General features: G+C 42.4%; 1 protein-coding gene across 4 annotated transcripts in view; it reads right to left on the reverse strand.

Moving 5' to 3' along the window:
* Window positions 1–25,241, reverse strand: part of LOC142388736 (NACHT, LRR and PYD domains-containing protein 14-like) — a 65,127-nt gene that overhangs the window by 14,226 nt on the left and 25,660 nt on the right. The window contains exons 1-6 of one of the 4 annotated variants that reach the window (XM_075474296.1): window positions 17,633–17,850; window positions 12,687–12,872; window positions 10,876–11,004; window positions 10,319–10,420; window positions 9,346–9,465; window positions 2,834–2,902 (exon numbers count right to left, since the gene is read on the reverse strand). The exons of 1 other annotated variant lie outside the window; for it this stretch is intronic. In XM_075474296.1, the coding sequence (XP_075330411.1) occupies window positions 2,834–2,902; window positions 9,346–9,465; window positions 10,319–10,401 (272 nt within the window). In that variant the 5' untranslated portion in view covers window positions 10,402–10,420; window positions 10,876–11,004; window positions 12,687–12,872; window positions 17,633–17,850. Of the gene's footprint in view, window positions 1–2,833; window positions 2,903–9,345; window positions 9,466–10,318; window positions 10,755–10,875; window positions 11,191–12,686; window positions 12,873–17,632; window positions 17,851–25,241 lie in introns of those variants that run through there. 2 more of the 4 variants (XM_075474301.1, XM_075474289.1) reach the window with 2 other exon arrangements.

Raw genomic sequence — 25,241 nt, forward strand, 5'->3', positions numbered from 1 at the left:
TAGAACACTTATTTTTATGGTCTCTATTCGTGAACCAATGTCTAATGGAAGGATAGCCCACCTGTCCAAATCGCTCTTAATTTCCTTATCCAGTTTGACATAATTAGCTTCATATCGATCATCAGTGTTTTGTGTTAAAGTGACCCCAAGGTATTTCATTTTTGTTGCTCTCCAATTCAGATTATGTTTTTGTTGTATGGTTTTGGATGGGGAGTAGTTGAATGTTAGAATCTGTGTTTTGGTCAAGTTAAGCTTGTATCCAGAACAAAAGCCAAACATCTCTAGTTGGTTGATTAGTATGGCAATGCATGTGTCTGGGTCCTCCAAAAAACAGACCACATCATCAGCAAAAAGTCCAATGGTATGTTCCTCTCCCCCAACCTCTATTCCTTTAAGATCTTTATGAAGATTGCAAACAAGGTTGGGGAGAGACAGCAGCCCTGTCTAGTAGATCGTTCCAAAATTATCCTCTCAGTCAGACTGCCATTTATTCTTATCCTTGCGTCGGGTAAAGTGTTTTAATACATCTGACAGCTTTGTCGTTAAGTCCAAATTTCTCAAGTACCTGATACAGAAAAGTCCAATTTACGCTATCAAAAGCCTTTTCTGCATCAGGGCTTATTAAGGCTGCACATGTTTTCTGTTTTTGAATATGGTTAATAATATGTAAAGTTCTCCTTATGTTATCTTGGGCTTGACGTCCCTTAATGAAGCCTGTCTGGTCTTCACCGATAATGTCACTGATAAAGTATTCATACCTTTTGGAAATGATTGAGGTATACAATTTATAATCAACATTGAGTAGTGATATGGGTCTATACTGATGGGTCAAATTCATTAAGTGTTCTCTTGACCATTCTCGTGACATGGTTGGTATGTTTATTCTTCTTTGTCGTGTCTAGATTACTATTCATCACAATATTAAAGTCACCACCACATATTAATATTCCTTCCATTTCTAAAATCATGGTATCAAATAAGATTTTAAAGAATTGTTTTGGACTATTAGGTGGAGCGTATACATTTACCAGTGTCAGCATTTCGTTTCCCAGTTTTCCTTTCACAATAATAAATCTCCCTTCTTTATCACAAATTTTTTTGATACATTCAAATTTCACTGAGTTGGGGATAAGTATGGCCACACCTCTTCTACATCCATGGCGGAATGAACAATGAAATGAGTTGCTATAGCCAAACCTCTTAAGCTTTTCACTTTCCAGACTAGACAGGTGCGTTTCTTGTAAAAAAAATAATCTGTGACTTATCCTTCTTTAATTTGGTCATTACCTTCTGACGTTTCACAGGGTTATTTAAACCATTAATATTCAACGACAGTATTTTAGTATTATACTCTATCATTTCTAATGAGTTTGTGCGGCAATCCAACTCTGAACATAAAAAACATAACCAAAGAACAACAGTGGAACATTGAACGATGTGGCTTCAAAAAAGGAGATGTTATCCATCCCTTGTGGTCCCTGTTGGTGGGAGGAGGGTTTAGTGCCTCACTGTGACAGGGGCCCTCCCTAGTTGTGAGAAAAAACCCACAAATACTAGAATTGTCCAACATTTAGTGCTTGCTACCAAACACTCCCACTTTTCGGTTATATTGATCTATAAACTTAAGTCGTGAGTCATGATAATCCTATATGACCCAGATTTGTGTGCACTAACACCCTGTAGTACAAAATTAAATATCCTTTTTAAGTAAAATAATAATAGTGTTTGTGTTCACCCGGCGACGTAGCCTATATCCTTTCATCCATTGCAGTTTCCTTGGTCTGTGTCTCGTCTGAACTCCGTCTGCCTCTCCTTTGCACGCTGAGCTGCGCTGTCTGAAGTGCTGGTGATGCGTTTCCATGGCATCGCTGCGTTCAGGCGCTCCTCCGCGGCCGCGGCGGTGTTCGCTTTGGTCATCACCTTCACCCTGATTCCGCGTCGGTTTAGGTCTCGTGCCGCCTCCTCCACTGTGCTGTATATCATCAGTCCAGAGTCCCAGTGCACCCGCATCTTCGTGTAGGGTGTCTGGTACCGGATCCCCTTCTCCCTCAGAGCTGCTTTGATGGGTCCGTATGTCTTGCGTCTCTCCATGACGTCTGTTGCGTAGTCGTTATCAAAGTACAGTCTTTTGCCGTTGATCTCAATCTTCTGTTGCCACGCTTTCCTTAGGACCGTCTCTTTAACGTGAAACTCCAAAAAGTTAACAATTATTGACCTCGGGGAAGAGGCGGCAGCTGGCTTTGGGATCAATGCTCTGTGTGCCCGCTGGACACGCAGCTCGAGTCCTTCAGGCAGGGCTAGGTGACGTTTAAACAACTCGTTAACAAACTCAATGACAGACTAGGGCAGGTGGCGGCATATATAAAGAGAAAATGGGCAGTTTTATTCGGGGTAAGAAATGTTTTTTGAGAATATTATTCAAATATTTTTTTCTGGTGATCACATGGGGGGGGGTTATGGTCAAGGTATACAGAAAGAGGAAATGGTGTTTCTGTTCTGTTTGGGATGAAAAAATGTGTTAAAAAACTATTTTCACGAAAATTATTAAAAATTATTTTTCACCATTGAGGCTTGTTAAATTAGAACCTCGTTATCTAAATGAGTTGGGTCGTGAATCCGTGTAAAGATCTGTATAGCTTCTTTTTTGAGATTAACATTTTTCATTTTCATTATTTCAACAATACAATAACAACAGTAATCCCCCCCCAGCAAACAAACCCCTCCTAAGCCACCACCATCCATGCTGATCCCTTTAAAGGGATAGTTCGCCTCTTTTGACATGAAGCTGTATGACATCCCATATTAGCAATATCATTTATGAACATTGACTTACCCCCACTGCGTCCTGTGAGCCGAATTCCAGCTGAGTTTTGGGGTCCACGAAGGTAGTCCGGCTAGTTGGCTGGGGTCAAAAAAATAAAGCGTTTTGCTTCTCAAAAAAATATCCGTTCAAAAGAGTAATACATTTGCATCACAAAATGTTGTCCAGGAAAAAGTCAGACCTCACTTCGCTTGGCGCTATTTTTGCCTCCCTTGATATCAATGCGTCCAATGTAAAACCGTGCAGACCGAAGAGCAGACCGAGCAGTCCCCTGCTTCCGAGCAGCAAACACCGTAACAGGTGCGGCTATCGCTAGGTGGCTAGGGAGTGATCGGTCTGCTCTTTTTTGACCCCAGCCAACTAGCCGGACTACCTTCGTGGAACGCAAAACTCAGCTGGAATTCGGCTCACAGGATGCTGCGGGGGTAAGTCAATGTTCATAAATGATTAGGGCCGGCACGGTATATGTATTCGTACCGAAGCGTCACGGTACGGGGGTCACGGTTCGGTACGCGCATTGCCACGCAGAATACACACGGTATGGAAGTTTTCTGAACACAGAACTGTTATTTTGCAAGAGTTGCCTTCAGGACCCATTTAAACACTGCCACATGCAAGCTCTGATTGGTCCGTAGAGATATACGCTTTCGGACAGAGTAGTTATAAGAACGCAGTTATAAGAACTGTCCTACTCGAATTTCGTTCTGATAACTGTCCTTCCCCAGCGGAGCTGTTTCAGTCTGCATTGCACATGAGTCGGGACTGATGCGCCGCGCGCAGCCGTCTGCGTCAGTGACGTGTTACGTTAGCCGTTTAGCGCCACATTCAACAACAAAACAAAACAAAACCAGAGAGAAGAAAAAACACCACAAAGAAGCTAATATGGAGAGCGGGGAGGCCACCGTGTTCATGGTCTGCATGATGGTGATATTAATCATGGACGATCACATCGGGCGTCTAACATCAAGGCTGGAAGAGCTCACAGAGAGTCAGGATCAAGCGCAGGCGATACTTCTTCGTTTCATGAAGGAAGAAAGGAGAGCAGAGCGCCGCAGACAAAGGAGACAACGTGTAAGTTTAACTTATTAAACACGCGCCGGTTCTGTCTGTGTGGTATGATGAAACATTTCAGCCGTGATAGCATGACAAGGGGCGTAGCTACGACCACCACACACCTCCGTCAGATGTGTTCTATAGAAACCATGAAAAGACCCGCATCAATGTAGACAACACATAAAATAACTATAACAAAATTAGACACAGAAAATATCTCCAAACAAGGTCGATACATCAAATTAGTAAAATAAGCACTACGTCAGAGAAATAATTTGTTAACAGAAAATAAAAAAAAAGAACCATAAGAAGAAGCACTGTTATGTATTTATCCACCACTATTTAAAACTTGCATCTCTCCACGATATGACACCTTTCAGGAGCCCTTTAAAAAGTTCAAGTATTTGCCCCACTTTGCTTCATGTACATCCAGTTTGCCCGGTCGTTTATATGACATTTTTTCGAATGCTGCAACTCGTGCCATCCCCACAGCCCACTCTTGAAGAGAGGCCTCCGTCTTCCATCCGAGATCTGCATTGACCCTTCCCACTCACGTGACCTTCGTAAAAGCGGCGGCCATTTTGGACATGTAGTGGACTGCAGTTTGAATGCAGTACGAGAAAACGAAAACAAAAAACTAAAATAAAGGACTAAAATAAAATGCAGAAAACACCTTCACTGTCCAGCGACGTAGGGCATTTACAGGGTGAGCAGAGGGAGTGGTATTCAGAAAAGTTGAGATTAGCTGGCGTAGAGAATGACGTTTACCTGCTTCCATCAGGATTGTTCACTGACGTTCGGAAGTTCACGGCGATCTCATCATTACCCGACTTCATCCCTCATGATCTGTACCAGTATGTGATTAACAATCCATCGCCATACACAGGTAGTAGTGTTGCGCGGGTTAGGGTTTTTTTTAACACCCGCCCCAACCCGACCCGCGAGAATTTCCAAACCGCCCCGCCCGACCCGTGGGAAATTCCAAACCGCCCCGCCCGACCCGTGGGAAATTCTAAAGCGGCCCGCCCGACCCGCAAAAAAAAAAAAAAAAAAAAAAAAAAAGCCAGGGCCTGTAGAGGGTTAATTTAACACAAACCTAAACGAGAAGGATTTGCGCTAGACTCGCATTATTTTGAAACTTCAACGGTAGGCTACATCAAACAACAACAAAGACAGCAAAATTCGATTTTACGCCATTCTTTATTGAAGAACTGTTATGTACGACTCAGCGCAGCTTTCTCTAAAACAAAAGTGGAGCAGCCACTAACAAGTAGCCTACTCAATGTGCACCTGCCCAAACCGTGCGCCTATATTTACAAGCCCTGTGCCACCTGCGTAAAGCCCTTCCCAGAGACAATGTCAAATGGGCATAAATCCGCGCAGCAGAATTCTACTAAGTCATCAACTAATTTAGACTTCGCATGGAGTGGTACCGTGCCTTTTAGGAAAGATGACATTAAAGTGATGGTTCGGAGTAGATTCAACCTGGGGTCATTTGAACCGTGATATCCAGCCAAGTAGCCCACCCGAAGTTTTTCCGATATTGGCCGAACATCAGCTGAGTTACTGAGTTATCCCGAATAGCTTCGTACAAGCGCTAACGGACCCTGGCAGTATCTCCAAAATTACCACACTAAAATCACATGTCATGACACCAAACTTCTACAGTAGTACAAATATGGTCTGTACTCACAAAGCGATGCATTTGGAAGTTTGTACATAGTCCAGGAGTTTATTATTATCAACACAAGCCTGATAGCTTCTCTGCAGCTAAAGCTGCGTCGACGTCACTTCTGGGAGCTTCAATGTAAGATGAGGGTTGATCTACTACTGTAGACAACAAAGCAAGGCTGCTCAATTTCTCCATTGATAAAATAAATCCACAACTCTACAACATAAAAATTCATGTAGAATATAGCATATACTTTGTTGTCTACAGTAGTAGATCAACCCTCATCTTACTTTGAAGCTCCCAGATCAAGGAAGTGATGTCGACGCAGCTTTAGCAGCAGAGAAGCTATCAGGAACTTCTGCAACTCAAAATTGCGATTTCACCTATAGACAAGTTTTTGACCCGTTTCCGCTTTACTTCCTAAACTCCTCCCGTCGATGCTCTCCACTTCCGGTCTGGCGGGCCCCGGTTTGTTTTGCTAGCTAGCTCCAATATCGACGCAGTGAGAAAAAGGATGGAAAACCTTAAGAGAAAAATTGGTTCGGGAACGACATGTGCAGTAGTTGGCTGTACAAACTCAAGAAAGCACTTGAAAGAGTGGTTAGATAGAGAGGGCTTTGACAAATGTCCGCATACATGTGGAAAGAGCAATCCAGAGACTGAAGATCTTTAAGATTTTATCCCAGACCGTTCCCATCATGGCACGTAAACTGGACAACATATTGACCATCTGTGCTGGCCTAGTTAATCTGAGAAGTCCACTGATCAGAATGCCTCATGAGGTTTAGAATATTGCCTGTGTGCCAGCCGCGGCTACTCAGAGACAACACGGGAGGCAGCCTCTCCCATTCTCTGGCGAAATCTCTACATCTTCAATGTTAAATTGACGATAAAACAGTTCTTCACAAAACACAAGATATGCCCAATACTGCATTTACTTTCATAACTACAACATGTTGTCCTGTAGCTTAATGAAGTGATTTGTTCTGAAATCGCCGCCGTTCACTGAGGAAATCATGTTATGACCCGCCACTAACAGCCAGGCTTCCGAGCTGAGGACGCCCGGCTTCAGGAGGGGGCGTGTATGCTCGCAGCTAAGCAGTTAGCAACACCAAATGTAGTTTACATGCTTTTAACCAAGCGTAATATGGTCTTCCCCTGTTTTAAAAGTCAGCAGCCGCCACTGCTGTGTGCATAGTATATGTTTAACAGTTAATATTGTAAATTATTATTATAGTGATGTAATTTTGTGGGGTCGTTTTGTATTTCACTTTTTAATACCTTTTAGGATTAAATACATGATCTTTCTAGTTGAAGCCATTTGTTTAATTTCCTCAAAACAATTAATTAATCCAGTGTTATTAATGTAAAGTATGAGTTTACTATGAATGAACTGTGTTAAAAGAAATTGTAACACTCTAAGGAAGTTAGGGCACTCATGAAATTACATCAACCTTTATTTTCAATTTTGTACAACAATATATTCAACGTTATATTACATTATGTAAACAGGACTGGACTTTTATTGCCTGAATAACGATAAGAAATACGACTGGTCAGCTCACGGTCACAGCGCAGCACTCGTTCGGCACAGCTTCATGAGAGAAAGTTAGCAAGTTTAGCTTAGCCTTCGAGCCAAGATCGCTAACAACCATTACATTAACATTACAAAATAAAAACACATTTAGTCAAATGCAATGCTGTCGTCATCTTACTGAGCATAATATATAATAATAATAATGCTAACCGCATTATTACATTAAATACAGTTTCAGTATAACGCTGTGCTTTGTGTAACAAACCTACCATGGGCTCAATCCTCGTGCACTGGCTGCGCTTACATCACAGCCCATATTTACGTGCTGAGGAGAGCCCTGACAACCAGTGAGCGTCCTTGATACACGAATAAAGATAAATATGATTGGCAGTCACTGTGGAAGTGGAATCAACAGCCAACCCGTTACATAAGGACATTATTAGCGATCTACGAGTGGGCTGTCAAGCTAGCATCATCTGTTTACATTGGCAAACGCAGCGCAAACTACTTCCGGCGGAAATGAAGTGCATTGTGGAGAGTAATGGCGCCGCCCAGGGTTTGTCGCGTAAAGTTGTCTATATTTCCAAATTTCTGGGTTGCGGGTTTTGATTATTTTGACCCGCCCCGCCCGCAATACTTAGAAAAAACTGCTACCCAACCCACCCGCGCGCGGGTCAACCGCGGGTCAATGGGTGACCCGCGCATCACTAACAGGTAGTGATCTGAAAGCGTTTAAAAGTTTGGATGCCTACAAGTACTTTGTGTCAGGCTGGGTCACATGCCTACATCAGTGGATCGTCCCTGGAGCCGGTGGTCGCCATCTTATTACAGCTAAGGTTTGTTTACATTTTCATTTAACGTTGGTCATCAGGATCAGGATAAACTAAATGTTATGAACTCTCATTGAAATAACTGCTTTATCTGTTGAGAAATGGTCCCTGTCATAAATGTGCTGCTACCAGAACCAAGCACTGTATTACTGAAGGGTCGGTGTCTGTAGTGTTAGTAGCCTACAGGGGTCGGGAACGTGGGGCTCGCGAGCCACTAGTGGCCGTCCGAACTGCATGTCGCACACTGAAACAAGTTAGTATTAACAAGTTATAACTATGTTCGATTCCACTTATGCATGTGAGAAATCCTACTATTCAGTTCGGACGAGAGCTTATTTAGTCCACTTGTGTTCGCTCTGGAAACGCAAACACGCATACCAGAAATCGAGAAAATACGAGTGTTGATTGTTACTACAACCAGGTGCGCAACAATATAATGGCGTGGTGGAAGTGGGAAGTTTTTTCTAAAAAATTTTTTTTCAATGTTCTGTTCCTTTCGATTATCCTCTTGCTACTTTGCTCCTTGTTCTTGGTTGTTAGCAGTGGTAGACTACTGGTAGTCCATGTCCAAAATGGCGCTTACTTTTGCGCTGACGTCACACGGGATGGGTCAATAGCTTCTTAATAATCTTTAGTGTAATGACTCAGTTGATCCACCAGTGTAAAAAGTAATAATTACCTTGTAAAAGTTGATTATCTGAACTAAAATTACACTGAACGGTAATCAAGGAGTGCATCCGAGATACTAAAAAAGGTACAAGGATTGTTTGGAGAGCTTGGTACTACAGCAGTGGTCCAAAATGGCTTTAAACCCTGATGGAAGTGAAAAATTGATGAAAAATGGAAAAGTAGTGTCTCAATAAGGTAGCTAATTGTTAAAAAGTATACACATTATATAATTAATTTTTCCTAAAGTATTTGGTCTGCCTTGTGAGGGGCTGCATGTCAGTTACTGATCAACAGGACTGGGTTAGGGTTGTGGGTTGGTTACGTACGCTGCTACCGCTGTCCGTGGGCCGCCTCCGCTGGCAGCTCTTGTTTTTGGGGGGTTTGTTTGCAGACGCACCCTGACAGAACACGTCAGTGCACTCGGTCAGGGGTGTTTGACAGATGGAAAGCAGAAAGAACAAGGGTGGCGCAGAGAAGGCTAGAATTAAAAAGAGGAAAGCTCTGGAAACAGACGCAGCTAAATATGCCAAAATAGGAAACTTTTTCACTAAAACGAGCTCGCGGTTTGTAACGTCAAATGAGGACGATGAAACGGGTAATATGTTGAACTCTGCCTGCAAACCACCGCTCAAGTTAAATAATTATCAATGTATTAGCAATGTATTTTGTCCTTTATCTATTTATATATTCATTCATTCTGTTTTTTTCTGTTTTGTAAGAAAGAGATCATGAAAGATCCAGAAATCTGTTTCAGTTGTCTTACTTTGTGTCTGAGGGTCCAGCTTTATTACTGAAGTTAAGAGGTTCTCCTTTGGACCAGTTGCTCTTCACAGACAGACAGTCGGATGTTGGAGACTCTGCTCTCTGTCTGTGGAGCTGACCTCTGCAAAAACAAACATGCTGTTATTCATATACACATACACCTAAAATTATATATATGAGGAAAATAAATCACTTCCTGAAGTAAATCTAGTTCATTTACCTCGTTCTTTTATCAGTTCGATCTATCACATCTGTGACATAGTTGGTCAAAGCATCTGTCTATCATGTATAGATACAGAATATATAAATATATACACATATATATACTGTATATACTATATTTATACATGTTTATAGATATATATATAGAAACAAAAATAAGATTAGTCACCCTAAATATTTCCAACCTGCTTCACACCCTGTTTGGGTTGCCAGTATACGTTGCCATGGTGATATCCCAGATAAGAAGCTGCCCCCCCCCCCTAGGGGTGGGCGATATGGGCAAAAAAAAATATCGATATTTTTTAGGATTTTCACGATAAAGATATTTTGACGATATTTAAAAAAAAAAATTAAAACTTGCGTTAAGATCACAATAAAATGAACACAAGCATGCAAGTCTAAGCACACACGGCCGGTACAGTGAAACTGCGAATGGCTCATTAAATCAGTTATGGTTCCTTTGATCGCTCTACCGTTACTTGGATAACTGTGGCAATTCTAGAGCTAATACATGCAAAACGAGCGCTGACCTTCGGGGATGCGTGCATTTATCAGACCCAAAACCCATGCGGGGTGCCTCTCGGGCTGCCCCGGCCGCTTTGGTGACTGATAACCTCGAGCCGTTTCTCAGGCTACTACTGGTAAGGGCAGAGGACCACTGGCGCCGCACTTTATTGATTTTTGCCGATTGAAAAAACAAAAACAACCCCCCCCCCCCCCCCCCCCCCCCCCCCCATGAGCAGTTCTCTTACTTTGTGTCTGATGGTTCTGGAGGTCTGGGTGGGTTCCTGTTGGCAGAGCGACCGCTGGATGCTGCAGACTCTGCTCTGTCCATCTTCTGGACTTCAGTCAGTCTGAGAGAAGAAAAGAATGAAGACAAACACGTCTGTTCAGGTCTCACAGCCAAACTGAAACAAGCTTTAACCTCCTGCTTTTCTTTCTGTTCCATGTCAGAAAGAACTTTTAGAGAAAGGAGACGTCATTTCTTTCCTCCGAGCCGTCAGACTCAGTTTGTGCTGACCCAGCTGATCAGCTGTCTGCAGCTTTGTGGAGTTTGGATTTACAGATGAGTTACTGCTGCCAAAGCTGCTCTGAAGTCCTGATTAAAACACATCAGCTTCACTGTGTTTATCTGTGTGTTATCTACACCCGAGTTGGATCAGTTCTTTGTATCAGAGCCGTCCGATCAGCTTCGTTTCAACAGCAGAAACAAGCTGCTGAGTTCTGCTTCTTCTTGCTCTGCAGGCCACAGAGAGGAAACCCACTCAGAGACTGACAGTGAAATAAGAAGAAGGTTGTTCACACTCACCTGATTCTGACCTCAGGTTTCCTCCTGCTGCTGTGCACTCAAAATGGAGCCTGAACTGTGTGAATGTGTCTGTGTTCTTTCGTAATATGGAACAACTGGTTCACCTGGTCTGAGGCTCCGCCCCTTTTCCTTTACAGGAAATAAGGTGAGTTCATATCAGTGTTTGTGATGCTTACAAATACCTTTTTAGTGACGAATCCAACGCCAACACTCCCATTCATATCTCACATATTAATCTGTCCTCACACACAGCAACTCACACTCAGAGTTGGAGCTGCAGCAACAAAAAGTCCAGCAGAGACTTTTCTTTCTCATCAACTCAGAGAGAAACAACAGCTGCTGCTGCAGCTTCATCCAGTCCTCATTCAAAGTCCTCACATCAACATACAGGTATCAATGTAAACCGGGCGAGTCTGAAACATGTGAGATGAAGCAGAAACACAGTGTCAGTGAGCCCTCACAGCAGCCAGCCGGAGCGCAGCTCTCCACAGAGCGCACGCGCCTTTTGAATGCATCATAAGCAACATTAATCATTTCAATTACAGACATCAATGCCAGCGCTCCAGTTACACACCTGAAATCACTGACTAGTTCCAGCCAGAACATGTCAGCTGGTACAGAGGTGAGCATCAATAACATGCAGAGACTGAATAACTGAGACGTCAGAACCAACTTACTCCAACAAAAAGTTGGAATAAGTTGGTTCCTTCTATTCTAAGCTACTATTCTCTGGGGACTGCAGGTCAGGACAACTGAACCGTGAACTAGTGTCTGATTACAGCATTACTATCACCACCACTCTGGAGCCATCTCCTCCCCTGTCCTCCTCTAAAACGCTTAAGGCTCTAGCATGGTTACCGCGTCTGCTCGCGCGAGCGGTGTTGATGACGTCATGAGTTCGTGCCCGCCATAGGACCCTATATAGTGGCGCAAGTCGTTGCGCGCCAGTAGTTGCAATTTTCTCCGTCACAGAGGTGGCGCTGCTGCGTGAAAGTTACCTCTACTCTACAACCACGAAAGTGGAGAAGAAAACAATGCCGCTGTCAAGAGCAAGAATACTGTAATTAATGATACTGCTGCAGTTTTCGGATCATTTTAATTTTTTAATTCAGTTAAAAGAGGTAAAGGTTTGAAGCCCACGGCATCAACAGAGTCTCTGCCCTCTTCTTTGCCTTCACGTATCTGTCCCGTAGCTTCTTCCACACATTCTTACAGAACTCTCCCTCTTTCCCCAAAGTTCTGCCAATCTCTGTGTACCAGTTTGGGGAGTTTACGTGCTCCCTGTGCTGTTTCCCTGCAGTTTCGTACAGCTGCCTGTAAAAACGCACCTCCTCACTGAGCCTGGTCTCACATCGGTGCATCCGGTTCGTTGTGCTCGGCGCCGCCAAGTTACAAAAATCGACTGGTGCACGACAGCGCGCTGCGCCGTCTTTTCAAGGCAAGCGCCAGGCCTGAAACGTCATTTTGACGTCACGGTCCACCACCGCCGTGACAGACGCGGCAACCATGCTACCGCCTTTATGATCAGACATCAGTGACAGCTCACCTGTGTCGGACGTCCCGGTGCTGCAAATAAAACCAATTTCATGTATTAGGCTGCCCAAAACCTATTATCATCAGTTTAAAACCAATAAGTGAACAGGGTTTGTCGCTTCTTTTTGTGTGGTAAACTATTTGAATATCATTCCTTTGCTTTTGGGGTGCGTTATACCTCAGTTCTATGAAACTTAATTAGGCTTTTAAAGACTGCTTCACATCTGCACACACGTCTTAAAACATGTAAAATGCATGAACAGGAAGAAGGGACTCACCTGTTGAGTGACGCACATTTCCTGATATGGAAAGCCTTGTCGGAATGGCGGTTGCCCCCCCGGTGGGTGAACCGCGTGCATTATACATGAGGACGGTTGATGAAACATGATGAAATGCGGACAGCCTCGGGATCCGACTGATTCCCGCGTGGAACCAAACTGCTGAACAGCTTCTACAACACATTTCTTAGAAATCACAATGATGACATTAAATCAATTTTTACTAAATCTATGAAATCACACCATTTTGGCTTACAGTGTGAAATAAATATGTTTTGAGAACACAATAGTGTTGTACGAGTCTGGCGTTTGTTTTCGCACTTCCTAAAAGAACTTATCACATTCAGTGGCCCAAACTTACGGATACTGTTCCAAGAAATGGTGCTTTGGTTGAAGCGCACAGTCTGGGAAAACCTCTTGAAACCTAATTCTGTGCTCTGATCTTAAAACCAAGATATGTGATGGAGTCCTGAACAGGACTGACAACGAGATCAACAATGTCCTTCAGGTCTGTTAAGATCTGCCAAGCAGGCTCCTCACAAGGAACACTCTGCCCAATCAACAAAGGCAAAAATCTAATTAGACTCCAGCTCTCATGCATTTCCCCCAACAGTTTTTTTGGATGCAGAACTGAGAGCCACAGGATGAGGTCGATTTGTTTCGTCAGGCTACTTAAAGTTGAAAGATGATATTTCTTCATTCAATGTACACAATGTGAAATACTTTTTTTGATTAACAAACTGAGGCAAAGTGCAAGTTCAAAAGGAACAATTCCTTCAAAAAGATCATGTACAATGTCTGTTGGAAACCCAGAGGTAACATCAAAATACACTGATTTCACACTATAATAACTGGGTAATTTGCTTTCCTCAAGGATTAATAAATTATCTGCATGAATGTCTTTAGTTCTCAAAGTAAAGATTTCACTGCTGACTTCTTCAGTCTGGAACTCTGATCTTTCCGCTATGCAAAATCTACATGCGTATGTCCCTGAGATGTTTTCAACAAATCCAGCAATACTGTGTGCACCAAGGTTGTCGGAGACCACACCCTGAACTGTGCCTTTTACTGTTCTGCCCAGCTTTGACAGAAATATCCCACTCTGTTCCAAAATTACAAGATCGTTAGTTAAAGGTTTTAACACTTTCTCATACCCATGGCACTTCAGATCATTACTTTTGATTAAAGCCGCCCAGAATTACCCAGAATCCAGTGCAAGCCACAAATTCTGTGCTTCCTCCTGGATGGACCAAGGAGATTACATATTTCAAATCAATGTATAATATCAATGAAATGCTTTCCTGCTGAGACAACAGTCCATTTTCATTGAAGAAGGCATCATCCCAGATAGTTTTGTTTAAGTGCACGCAAGTTCTCTGAGGCTGATTATCTACAGTTTTCAAATCTACAGCCTGATCCAAGATTGTGTGGCAGTCAAGAATTTGCTGCAAAGACTTTAAAGGGGGTAGAGAATCAAAATCGACTTTTTCCCATTTTTGGTGTTAGTTCTGAGTCTCCCCGCTGTGGGGAGTACACACGAAGTGCCAGCAAGTGTCAGAACCTCTGTTTCAAGTTCTCCCCTTTTTTGAGTATCCCCCATAAGAGTTACAAGCCCATTTTTGTGAAAAAGTGACGTCACTTTTTCAGCAATCGCCCCCCCCCGCACCCAAGTCCACAGCCACTCCGTTTCAGACACGCCCCTTCGGCGAGAAACAGGAACTGGTGTGAAAGCGGATCGTTACATATTCTTCCCCCGGAAAGCAATGTTCGCGATCAATGGCTTTTATTTATTTTTAACAGCATCCCCAACCGCCGACTTTTCCTTTGTTCCGCGCATTTCACGGAGTAGTTTCACAAAGCTCCGTTCCGAGCAGCTCATGGTCAGTTCCCACAGGGACAGACAGACTGCAGCGAGCTGTGCGCTCCGCTGAGAAGCTGATCGGCTGCAGCCATCTATCCATGAGCTGCACGTCTCCAGGACTATGGGGCGAGCAGGTCGGATCACAGCTGACCCTTCTCTATGTGCACCGCTCCCCTCGGGCAGGGGGCTTCGGTCCATTCGGACCAGAACCTCCCGTCACAAAAACAGTTTTTCCCCCTTGCAGTTGGACTTATGAACACTTCATAATCACCTCATAACCTGCCCCAGTCACTTTACCATCATTAAAACTGCACTAATGAAGCTGCACTGTTGTTGCTCTGTATATTGGATACTGTGTATTGTTGTACACACCTTGTCACCGCTGGACTGATAGTAAGGCATACCGGGCATTTGCCCGCTGGCCTGATGACTTACTGGCCTGCGCTTTTTTTTTTTTTACGAAATATAATATAATAAAGATTTAAAACAATATGTGGATAACGGTATATAAACCCTCCTATTGGTGCATAAACTGGTAGATCGGCCCTTTAGTCATGATTGATTGAAGCCTGGGCCAATGAGGTGAGGGGCAGGCCAGGGGCGAAGCTCGGCACTTTTGACTCGGCTCCCGAACGGCCACCTCTGGAACCTGATTGGACACCTCAGGTGTCACTCCAGTTGATTGACAGGCAAGTCTAGTTGAAAGATGAGTGAGAAACGCGGCGTCTTTGAAATGAGTGGCAGGCATAGAGAGTGTCCTGTTGTACTGTCAGAGTGAACCTACTTTCCTGGAATACATCATTTTGAGTTAAGTTTTAATGTGATTTCCAAATTAATCATTGTTTTTAAAGATTGCACATTTAGAGAAGATATTTTGTTGCCAATTGTTAGGCTAAACGAGTAGGCTAAAGTTATGAAAGGCTAATGTCACGTTAGCATGAAGCTATTATGTAGCACTTTAATCATTGTTGGTTTTCAGTAAGTGTATAATCAACACAGTTCATAAGGATTTCATAACTGTAACGTTAGATGAAACTGATGAAAAGCTTTTTTGTTATTATAAAGGTATAAAAGTACAACTTTAGCCAAGCTACTTCACCTGACTAACCTACATGATTTGGTTTAATTTTATAGCAGCTCGGCTTGGAGTTGGTTTTAAAGTAAGTTAAAGCACAAGAATGGAGACAAAGAGTTTAAGATTAACACAATATTGAGGTTTAACCCGGCTGTCTTATTTTGTGTAGGGACAGATAACAATGAAAAGACTTCTTTGTAAAGAAGCACAAGTCAGACCCAGATCAGACCCAGACAGGCCCCAGCCATGAAACCAGCAGCCCTGGCAGCTCCCAACCTGAAGCAGGTCAGTGTGGGCAGACACAAGGAGCCAGGCTACCACCACCAGGTCAGAGTATTCAAAGGCAGCTAATGCATCTCCACTTTATAGAAGTGTAGCCTCACTTTGCCCAGATTGTTAATGTAAAGAGGGGGATGCGTATGTCCTGCTGGGGAATATTGTGATCACAATAGTGTGAGTGGGTGTGAGATGTGTGATGCATGCATCATTTTAGCTGTTTCTCTGTAGACATCAGTAGTGACTGGCCAGACCTGTGGACTGTCAAATAAAAAGAAGAATTTAAATCCAAGTTTTGTTGAATGATTTAAAATAACATTCATCCAAAAAAATTATATTCAATATTTGCAGTGATATTATATACTGTATATCTATTTTATCTGATTGGTTTTGATGTTTGGAAGGGAATGATTTTTGGTGACATATGAACAAGGATGCATTGTCACTGCACCTGATCAAGTCATAATAATTTTGTATTAGTGAGTGGAAACAGTGGTTAAGGGACAAAAAAAAAAACATGCTGTCACAGCGCACTTAATTTTTTTCCCCTTCAATACCTGGTGATGGCCTGGTCTTGGTTAAAAATGCCCGGCCTGAAAAATTTCCCCAGTCCAGCCCTGCACCTTGTACATTTTGTATTCATATATTTTTATTCTTTATTTTTTATCCTATGGTACATGTTTGAACATTACGCCGCAGCAAATTCCTAGTTAGTGAACACTTTTCACTAACAATGGCAATAAAACGTATTCTGATTCTGATGAGCTTTCTTTTCAGTCGGTGTATTACTCTATAGCTCTGTTTTCAGTGAGAGCAAGGGCAGCCAATCAAGCATCGGCAACCTGCATTTCATAATGAGGTTGCCAGATAAGCTCTGAAACGACGGAAAAAGATGCATTCTAAACCCAGCATAGAAACAGCTGTTTCAGAGAGCCTTTTAGGGAGGTTCTGAGCCATTACAGACCCAACCAATTTATTTTGGGCTACATATCACATCACAGAACAAGGATTAATGCCCCATTCAACCATTCTCTATCACCTTTAAAATTAAAATCTATTGGAATGACTTATGATTCTTTCGGTCAAATATATATTCCGATGGTTCCACTACATTAAAGTGGCTCTTATAGTAAGCTTTTCACCTCCAAGCACTGGAAAGTGGACCTTTATCTCCAATTGCTTTTTTTAAACAGGGTTTGTCTCACAGAGTACACTGGCCAGCTTTTCAACAGCTGACGGGTCAAACTGGCATCCATCGTCTTGTAATACTTGGCTAATAGTTTTTTGGGTAATTGGCAGAGAAAAAGAACCAATCAAAAAGTTGAACTCCTGTAAAAGCTCATCTACAGCTGCATTAGACACAAGAAAGATGTGTTCCAACTTAAGGAGCACTGAAGCAATTTTAAGCTCAATATCCTTCTCCAAGTTTTCATAATCCCGTCTGTCAAAAGCAGAATTTAATTTTACATTACTCTCTATAATTCATTCGACATTGACGAGATGTCATCTCAGCTTTTGAATATCATGAATAAGATTTTGATGTGATTTTTTTTGCCACATTGGCCAACATAAAGTGAATCATTTGAACACAAAATTCATTCAAATGTAGCCAGCCCTCTCTAATTTTTTATCTATATATAAATATATTTATTTAACTGATCCCTGTTCTGTGTAAAACTAAATTAAGATAAAGTTAAAATGAGTCATTACTATCACTATTTAGGGCTTGCATACCTTTGTTGTTGCTGAAGTGAAAGTATGCAGGTTCACAGATAAAACCAGCTGCCTGGGCTGCCTCCACACAGGACTGTCCCTCTGGCACAAGAAGTCAGAGAGCTGAGAATACAGCGGGCCAGCTGGGGGGAGCCGTCACATTGGACACCAAGCCAAGGGTTGTGGAACTGACCAGGGTCCCAACCAGAGGTCATATAATCCTTCTGCCATCAGCAGACGCCCCTCTGGAGAGGTTGACAGGAACCAAAGGAAGCTCTGCCGTACAGAAGTCCTGAGGGTTAAAGATATGTCAGAGTTAGTTTGTGCAATCATATTGTGGCTTTCATCATGTTTACAGCGTTCATCTGCATCTATGTACTTAAATATATGTATTCCAAACCTGAGCAAGTAAACAAAGTCTGGCGGGCTAAACGCTGGCTTCTGCAACGCTCCCGGTGGGGGTTGAAGTCGGTGAAGGAAGGACCAAAATGGCGGCGTGACAGAGACGTGTGCAGCGGGGTTTCGCCGTTAACCTCAAGTCCTTTGAAAGCAACGCAGGTGGAAGCAAATGCCCGCTTCCCGGAAACACCACAGTTAAAGCATCATTAATATCACCCCCCACATAGATATGTATAGAATGGCTAGATGTGTTACGTCTGAGTTTAGAACGTCCGCAAGTCGGCCATCTTACCACAGGGTGAGATGTCCGGGAGACAGTCAAACCTGAGGTAACCATAGTTACGGTAAGTGATCTGCTCTGACGCTATTACTCTTCTCTCGCAGAAATCTCCACGATCGATTTTACATACTAAAAGACCCTGTGCAATATTTTATTTATTCGGTCATCTGCATGAACTGTGCGCGCCGACAGGCACGTGAACCAACGGTCATGTATAAATGCGCGCGCCCGAAGTAGAGAAGAAGACAACCGCGACCCAGCTAGCTGCGATAATGGGCTAATTTATAGCCATTAATATATATAGATATAGATATGTATCTATATCTATATAATTTTTTTGCGAATGTATAACCAACACTAAGCCAACACCAACACTGCATGAATACACAACTGTAAGCTACCGTTACGATATTAAACCCAGAGAGCAGGAGAGCTACTAGCCCCGCTAGCTGTCTGGGATGCTAGCAGGTGTTCGCGGCGGAAATTTACTAAACTAACTAAACTTACTACAATTAAATTATTTGTTTTTCCTCTTACTAACCTTAAAAAACGATGGAGGGGGTGGTAATTCAGCATCTATTTTATTTCCCAAGTTGTCAGAGCCGAGAGAGCGGCGGTCAGCCCAACTGCCGGTAGAAAGTTCTGGAAAGTTCTAGAAGGTTCTGGGGAAGGCGGAGACGTCATGACGTCAGACGCACAGCATCACAGTTAGCTTAAAGTCTACTTCAAGCTCAGTTAAAGGTGGATTTCAGGTAGAAAAGAGAGCAAGAGAAGCTCAGCTGTAGACTTTAAAGTTCAACACTTACACAGAAAATAGGAGCCTTTAGCTCAGCTGGTGCAGGAGCTCCATGAACTGAAGCTGTAGGTCCTCACAGGGCCGCCACGGGTCCCAGTCCCGGGTCTGACTCTGGGGTCCCAGTCAAAGCATTTGATCAAATTAATTATGGCGCCATCTGCTGGCCACCCTTCAACACAGCATTTAAAGGGCCGGGTGTTATAAAACAGAGAGACTGTTCTGCAGAACAATAAAGGTTCCATGTGCATCTTTAAATGTTTGACTGTTTTATTAGAGACATTAATAATATATTTGTGTTATAACGTGATTGTGCCATCATAAAATGCTGTATGTAATAGAGATATGCTTTAGTAAGATTTATAGAAAGGTTGAAAGATGTTTATGTAACAACAAGATGATTTCAGCTGAGTTGGGCTTCAGTCTGTTCCTCTTCTTTGTTACGACCCCTCCAGCTTTTCACTCGGCACAGAAGTAGCTGGCACATCCTCCTGACTGCCGGGACAGAAAAGTGTTGCCACATCATTATTTATTTCTTATAGTAATAATTGTGTGACATAGAATATAATTGAAATACTTTATTAATCTCATAGGGAAACAGATAAATAGCATATACATTACATATTAGAAATAGAATAATTAATATTATTAGGTATAAAATAAATAATATTATAAATAAATGTACACTGAAAAAAGTGACTTTTTGGTGAAGTAAACTCTATTAGAGTAACTGTCATAATTTCTACCTTTTATTTTTAAGATTCAGTAAGAACTAGAGCTTCTTAAGTAAAATTAAACATTTTATTAACGTAATACATTAATTATGGGGAAGAGTAAGTTTTACTTAGGTTTCCTCATACAATTTTAATGTTTAATAGTTGTATGTACATAAACCTAGAAATACTGCATAAACTTTACTCAGAAAGTGTATCGTTAAAATCTACTAAGTTACTTCATAACAGCAAATACTACAGATATATCACATTTACTTAAATGATGTTCCTGCCTATGAAAAACAAGTAGATTTTACTTCATTTGTTTAAATAAATATAACTTAAAACTTAGATGTAATTAAATGTTACTTAATATCTTCAAAACTGTTATGTTTTATGGTGAGTAAAATTGACTTGATATTGCAGCATTAAATATTACTTAAATCATTTGAGTGGAAATACTTACAAAGGGTTTTTTAAGTAAATCTTATGAGTTGTTTTTTCAGTGTACTAATATCCATCTTCCACGTGTTTGTTGTGTTCCAAAGAAACTGGATTCAACGATAACAGCTCATGTATGCTGAGGCATTATAGAGCGCTGCATGAAAGCAACGAGACCAACAACAGTGAACCGAGCTCAGGTCAGCCATTAACAGCTCGATCATTCAGAGCTTCATATGTCAGGCGAAGAATCTTAGATTCTGTTCTGAATCTAACAGGGAGCCAAAGAAGAGAAGCTAAAACTGCAGAGTTTTATAGTATTTATGACCCCTCAACTGCAAATTTGAGGGAAATTCAGAAGTGAAAATAGAGTCCAAATCAAATCAAATCCAGTTTTCATGGATGTTCTGATTGAAGAATGGTGGAAAACCTGAACACACACCAAAGGTTACACATTTATTCAGATCTACACCTAAAAGAAAAGCAGAACAGAAGCATTTCTTTATTTTTGTACTGGGCTGAAACTGGACTTCTGTTGGCTCAGCTTACAGTTGAAAGTCTTCAGATGTTATCACAGAGTGAGGGAGAGGTGGCTGATGTGGTGTGTGTCAGAAGAAGAATGAACACAGCTGCAGGGTCAGAGGAACAGTTGTTTGGTCCAGTTTTCACAGAAAGACATGCTCCATGAGCCGCCCTCCATCCAGGTCTGGTGAGCGGACTCCAGTCCCGCTTTGGTTCAGCAGGACGGACCTCACAGTCCGGCTCAGGTCCTCCCGCTTCAGCCCGGAGCAGAGCGACGCCACGTCCGTCCAAACGTCCACCGAGGAGCCGCCGTCCTCCAGGATCACGTCCTCCAGCCCCTCTGAGAGGAGCAGAGACACAGCCGGGTCAGACGCCACCTGGACTCAGCAGCTTAGCTTCTGGGGACCTTAAGTTAAGATTTATTTTCAGGGTCAGGGTTACATCCATCCATTTTCTACACCCGTTTAATCCGATTCAGGGTGGCAGCGAGGCTGAAGCCTCTCCCAGCTGCCACTGGAGACAGGCAGGAGACACCGTCCAGTTCAGGATTCCTTCATATAAAATCCTTAAAAGCATTTTACTAAACAGTGTCCAAGGTTTGGACCTTGGACTTGTTCTTTAAGAAATGCTTAGAAATATTTCATCAGTGGCACAAAGACCTTAGCGACCAAGTTAAGAGAGACTCTGGAAGGTACCTCCAACTCTGTGTTAAAGGGACAGTTCGCCTCTTTAAAGGGACAGTTCGCCTCTTCTGACATGAAGCTGTATAACATCCCATATCAGCAACATCATTTCTGAACATCTTCTTACCCCCTGCTGCGTCCTGTGAGCAGAGTTCCAGCCTCGTTTTGGTGTTGATGAAGGTAGTCCGGCTAGTTGGCTGGGGTTTAAAAAATAAAGCCTTTTGCTTCTCAAAACAATATGCGTTCAACAGAGTAATACATTTGCATCACAAAATGGTTCTCCAGGAAAAAGTCAGACCTCACAATCTCTTGGCCCTATTTTCTCTCCCTTCGTATCACTGCCTGCTGTGCAGACCGAAGCGCAGACCGAGCAGTCCCCTGCTTCCAAACAGTAAACACCGTAACAGGCGCGGCTGTCGGCTGAGTTCAATGTGAGTTCTGTGTCAGGATACACACATGTGCACACACACACGCGCATGATAATAAATAAAGTAAATAAATAAGAGAAGAAGAGACGCAGGTGCCTGCTGTACGTAGCAGAATTAGCACACATTTCCCATCATGCCTCTGGCTGCCACAGCATCCCAGTGAAGCTGAATAATCAGAAGCAGCCTGAGTCCCAGTGAGAAGGGACGAGTCCTCCCAGCTGGGGAACCGGAGGGAGCAGCAGCACAGCTGCTTTCCTGCCGTTTGCTCTCAATTAAAAGCCACTTTCAAGCCGTTTCCAGAAATGAACACAACCGTGAGTCAGCGGTCAATAGAGCGCCAGGTATGGCACTGAGCTGGATGGGGTACGGGTTCAGGGTACGGTTCTGTATGAGCCATTTTTTTTAGTTTAAATTTTTTAAATTTTTTGTTTTTTTTTTAAAACTGGGAAAAAAAACTAAAAATATGTATATATATTTCTTTTTTAATACTTAAAATTATTATTATTTTCTTTTAATTAGATTTTTTGTTTTTTAAAAAAGTTAAAAAAATAAAAAAAATAAAAAATTTAGGCTGTTGTGCCTTTAATGGAAAGTTCAGAGAGACAGGAAACAGGGGTTAGAGAGAGGGGAAACCACACGCAGCAAAGGACTGTCCGATGTGGGACTCAAACCGGACTGTAGCCTCTGTACATGGAATAGAATATTCTAACAGAACCAAAGTCATCTGTAAACTCTGCCAAGTTGAATTGTCTTCTCAGCGTAGTAGTTCCAGTCTAAAATATCACTTAAAGGCAAAACACACAACTGATAGCAGCAAGTCATTCAAGGAAACAGACAGTGGAGCGAGGCTTCTACATAAAAACTACAGAAAGATGCTGATGTTAAAAGTGTGTTTGCACAACAAATGTTATGGCACTTTCAAGGTCAAGGTCTTCAGGGTGAACTTGTGTACCAAGTTTCATGACTTTGAGATGATGATAAGGCTTTCAAATCACAAACGCCATCACACGATTTTCACCGCCTGGCCACGCCCACACTGTTCAGAGTTTGGAAAAGTTTTTCAATTAATTTCCCCCCCATGTCTTAAGAGTAACCTGGCAAAGTTTGAAGATTTTAGAATGAAATATGTAGAAGGAGTTTGATCAAATGCGAGGTGTGTAAAAAAAAAAAGACGTTTCCGACCACCAGCAGGAGGCGCTGTAGGTGGATGTCACTATTTTATATGTGCGCGTTCAGGCTGGGTCCAGCATTCACCGTATGAAGTTTGGGACAGATTGGATAATGTATGTGGGAGTTAATATTTCTTATGGCTCCAGTTTTCGCATACCTTTTGCAAAGAATAAGAATATCGAAAAATAAAAAAATAAAAAATAAAAAACCTTACAGATACATTAGGGTCCTTGCAGTTTCACTGCTCGGTCCCTAACTAGACACTGGAGCTGCAATTCTGCCCACACACACGACACCCTCTGCGTACGTACGAGCACATAATAACCCCAATGTGGAGGGGTTTTTGAACATTTCTAGGGGGCACCACTGAGCCATTTTGCTCCGCCCACAAACGTTACCCTTTACATACGGACGAGGTCGTCAGGGTGGACGTTTGTGCCAAGTTTCATGATTTTGCGATGATGATAAGGCTTTCAAATCACAAACGCCATCACACAATTTTCACCGCCTGGCCACGCCCACACCGTTCAGAGTTTGGAAAGGTTTCTCTAGGATTCTTTCCCCTCTTATCTTAAGAGTAACCTGGCCAAGTTTGAAGGTTTTAGCATGAAATCTGTAGGAGGAGTTTGATAAAATGTGAGTTGTGGGGGGAAAAAAAAAGACGTTTCCGACCACCAGCAGGTGGCGCTGTAGGTGTTTATCACTATTTTATATGTGCATGTTCAGGCCGGGTCCAGCAATCACGGTATGCAGTTTGGGACAGATTTGATAATATATGTGGAAGTTGTAAGCGACTTAATTTTTTATGGCGAGTCATTTAAGGTTTGAAAAAGTTTCTCCGTGAATTTTTCCCCCCATGTCTTAAGAGCTACTTGGCCAAGTTTGAAGGTTTTTGCATTAAATATGTAGGAGGAGTTCGATCATATGCGAACCGTGGAATCGGGGAACTCAAAAGTTGGAGTGAAGCCCATTTTGAATTTCATATTGGGGTACTTTTGGAAATCTGAAAAGGTTACTTAAAATGAACTTCTAAATGGGCTACTCTTAAAAATTGGAGTGTTACCCATTTTGAATTTCATTTTGGGTTACTTTGAGTCGTCGCCACGCCCTTTGAGGTTTGAAAAAGTTTCTCCATGAAAAATGGCGTCCTCTGTCTGGAGACCCTCTCAAATGAGGGTTCAAAACCTTCGAAACGTCAGCGTCACTTGATACAAAAACATCCCTCAGAATCCCAAAAAACGGTTGACTTTAGTCAGGCTGCATTCACACAGCGAGCTGCTGTCCGTGAATAAAAGAAAGAAAACACCTTCTAAAAGTTGATGTTTCTTTACATATATTTGATGCATTGTCTGTGGTTTGCAAAGGGGGCCAGAAGCTGATACTGTTTGGGGGGCCTTGGCATGGAAAAGTTTGGGAACCCCTGGTCTAAGATATCGATGTGGAGTTCAAGAAGGTGCTGGTTAACCTCATCCCAGCACTTCTGTCACCTGAAAGTCTGGTGGAAAAAGAGATTGGAGGAGTAAAACTCGCCTGCAGAGACCTGCTGCACTACTTCAAAGTGAGTTTACGTTATATACTCGGTACACTGAGTTTGTAAGAATCACACCTTTCTGCTACATCAGGGGTCGGCAGGCCGCAGCTTCGGAGCCGCATGCGGCTCTTTCATCCTGATGCTGCAGCTTAAATAAATTTAAAAAGTATCCAATTGAAGTCTATTTTATTTGTGTTCTTTTTTCTTTTTTATTGTAGTTCTAAATTGGAAGATTATTATGATCTTGAAATATTAAAATATTTCTGTCTGACGGATTTCCTGCGAGAGTCCAGCGCTGAGATACTTCATTTGTTGCCAAAAAAAAGACTTCATTTAACTTGAGATGAATTCGGCTTGTTCTTGAGCTTCCAATTAAAGAATCGATCTAACATATATATATATATATTATTTTTTTTGGCGCTCAAAATATGAGTCACACTCGCTGAAAGCCGGTATATGCCCGCTAAAACGCTGTGCATTTATCGAGACTTTCAACCCCAGGTAGGCCAAGTATGGAGAAATGTAAGAAAATGAAAGTATCTGAAGAAAATTGGTGCAAAACAACCCTTTGCAGGAAAAAAGATATGTACGCTTTCCCGGCCTTAATGGGTTAAGGTTCTGCTGGAAATTGGACCGGGAAATTCCGAGCTGATCGCTGAGTTGGATTCCG

The sequence above is a fragment of the Odontesthes bonariensis genome, chromosome 2 (assembly GCF_027942865.1).
Source record: "Odontesthes bonariensis isolate fOdoBon6 chromosome 2, fOdoBon6.hap1, whole genome shotgun sequence".
NCBI lineage: Eukaryota > Metazoa > Chordata > Actinopteri > Atheriniformes > Atherinopsidae > Odontesthes > Odontesthes bonariensis.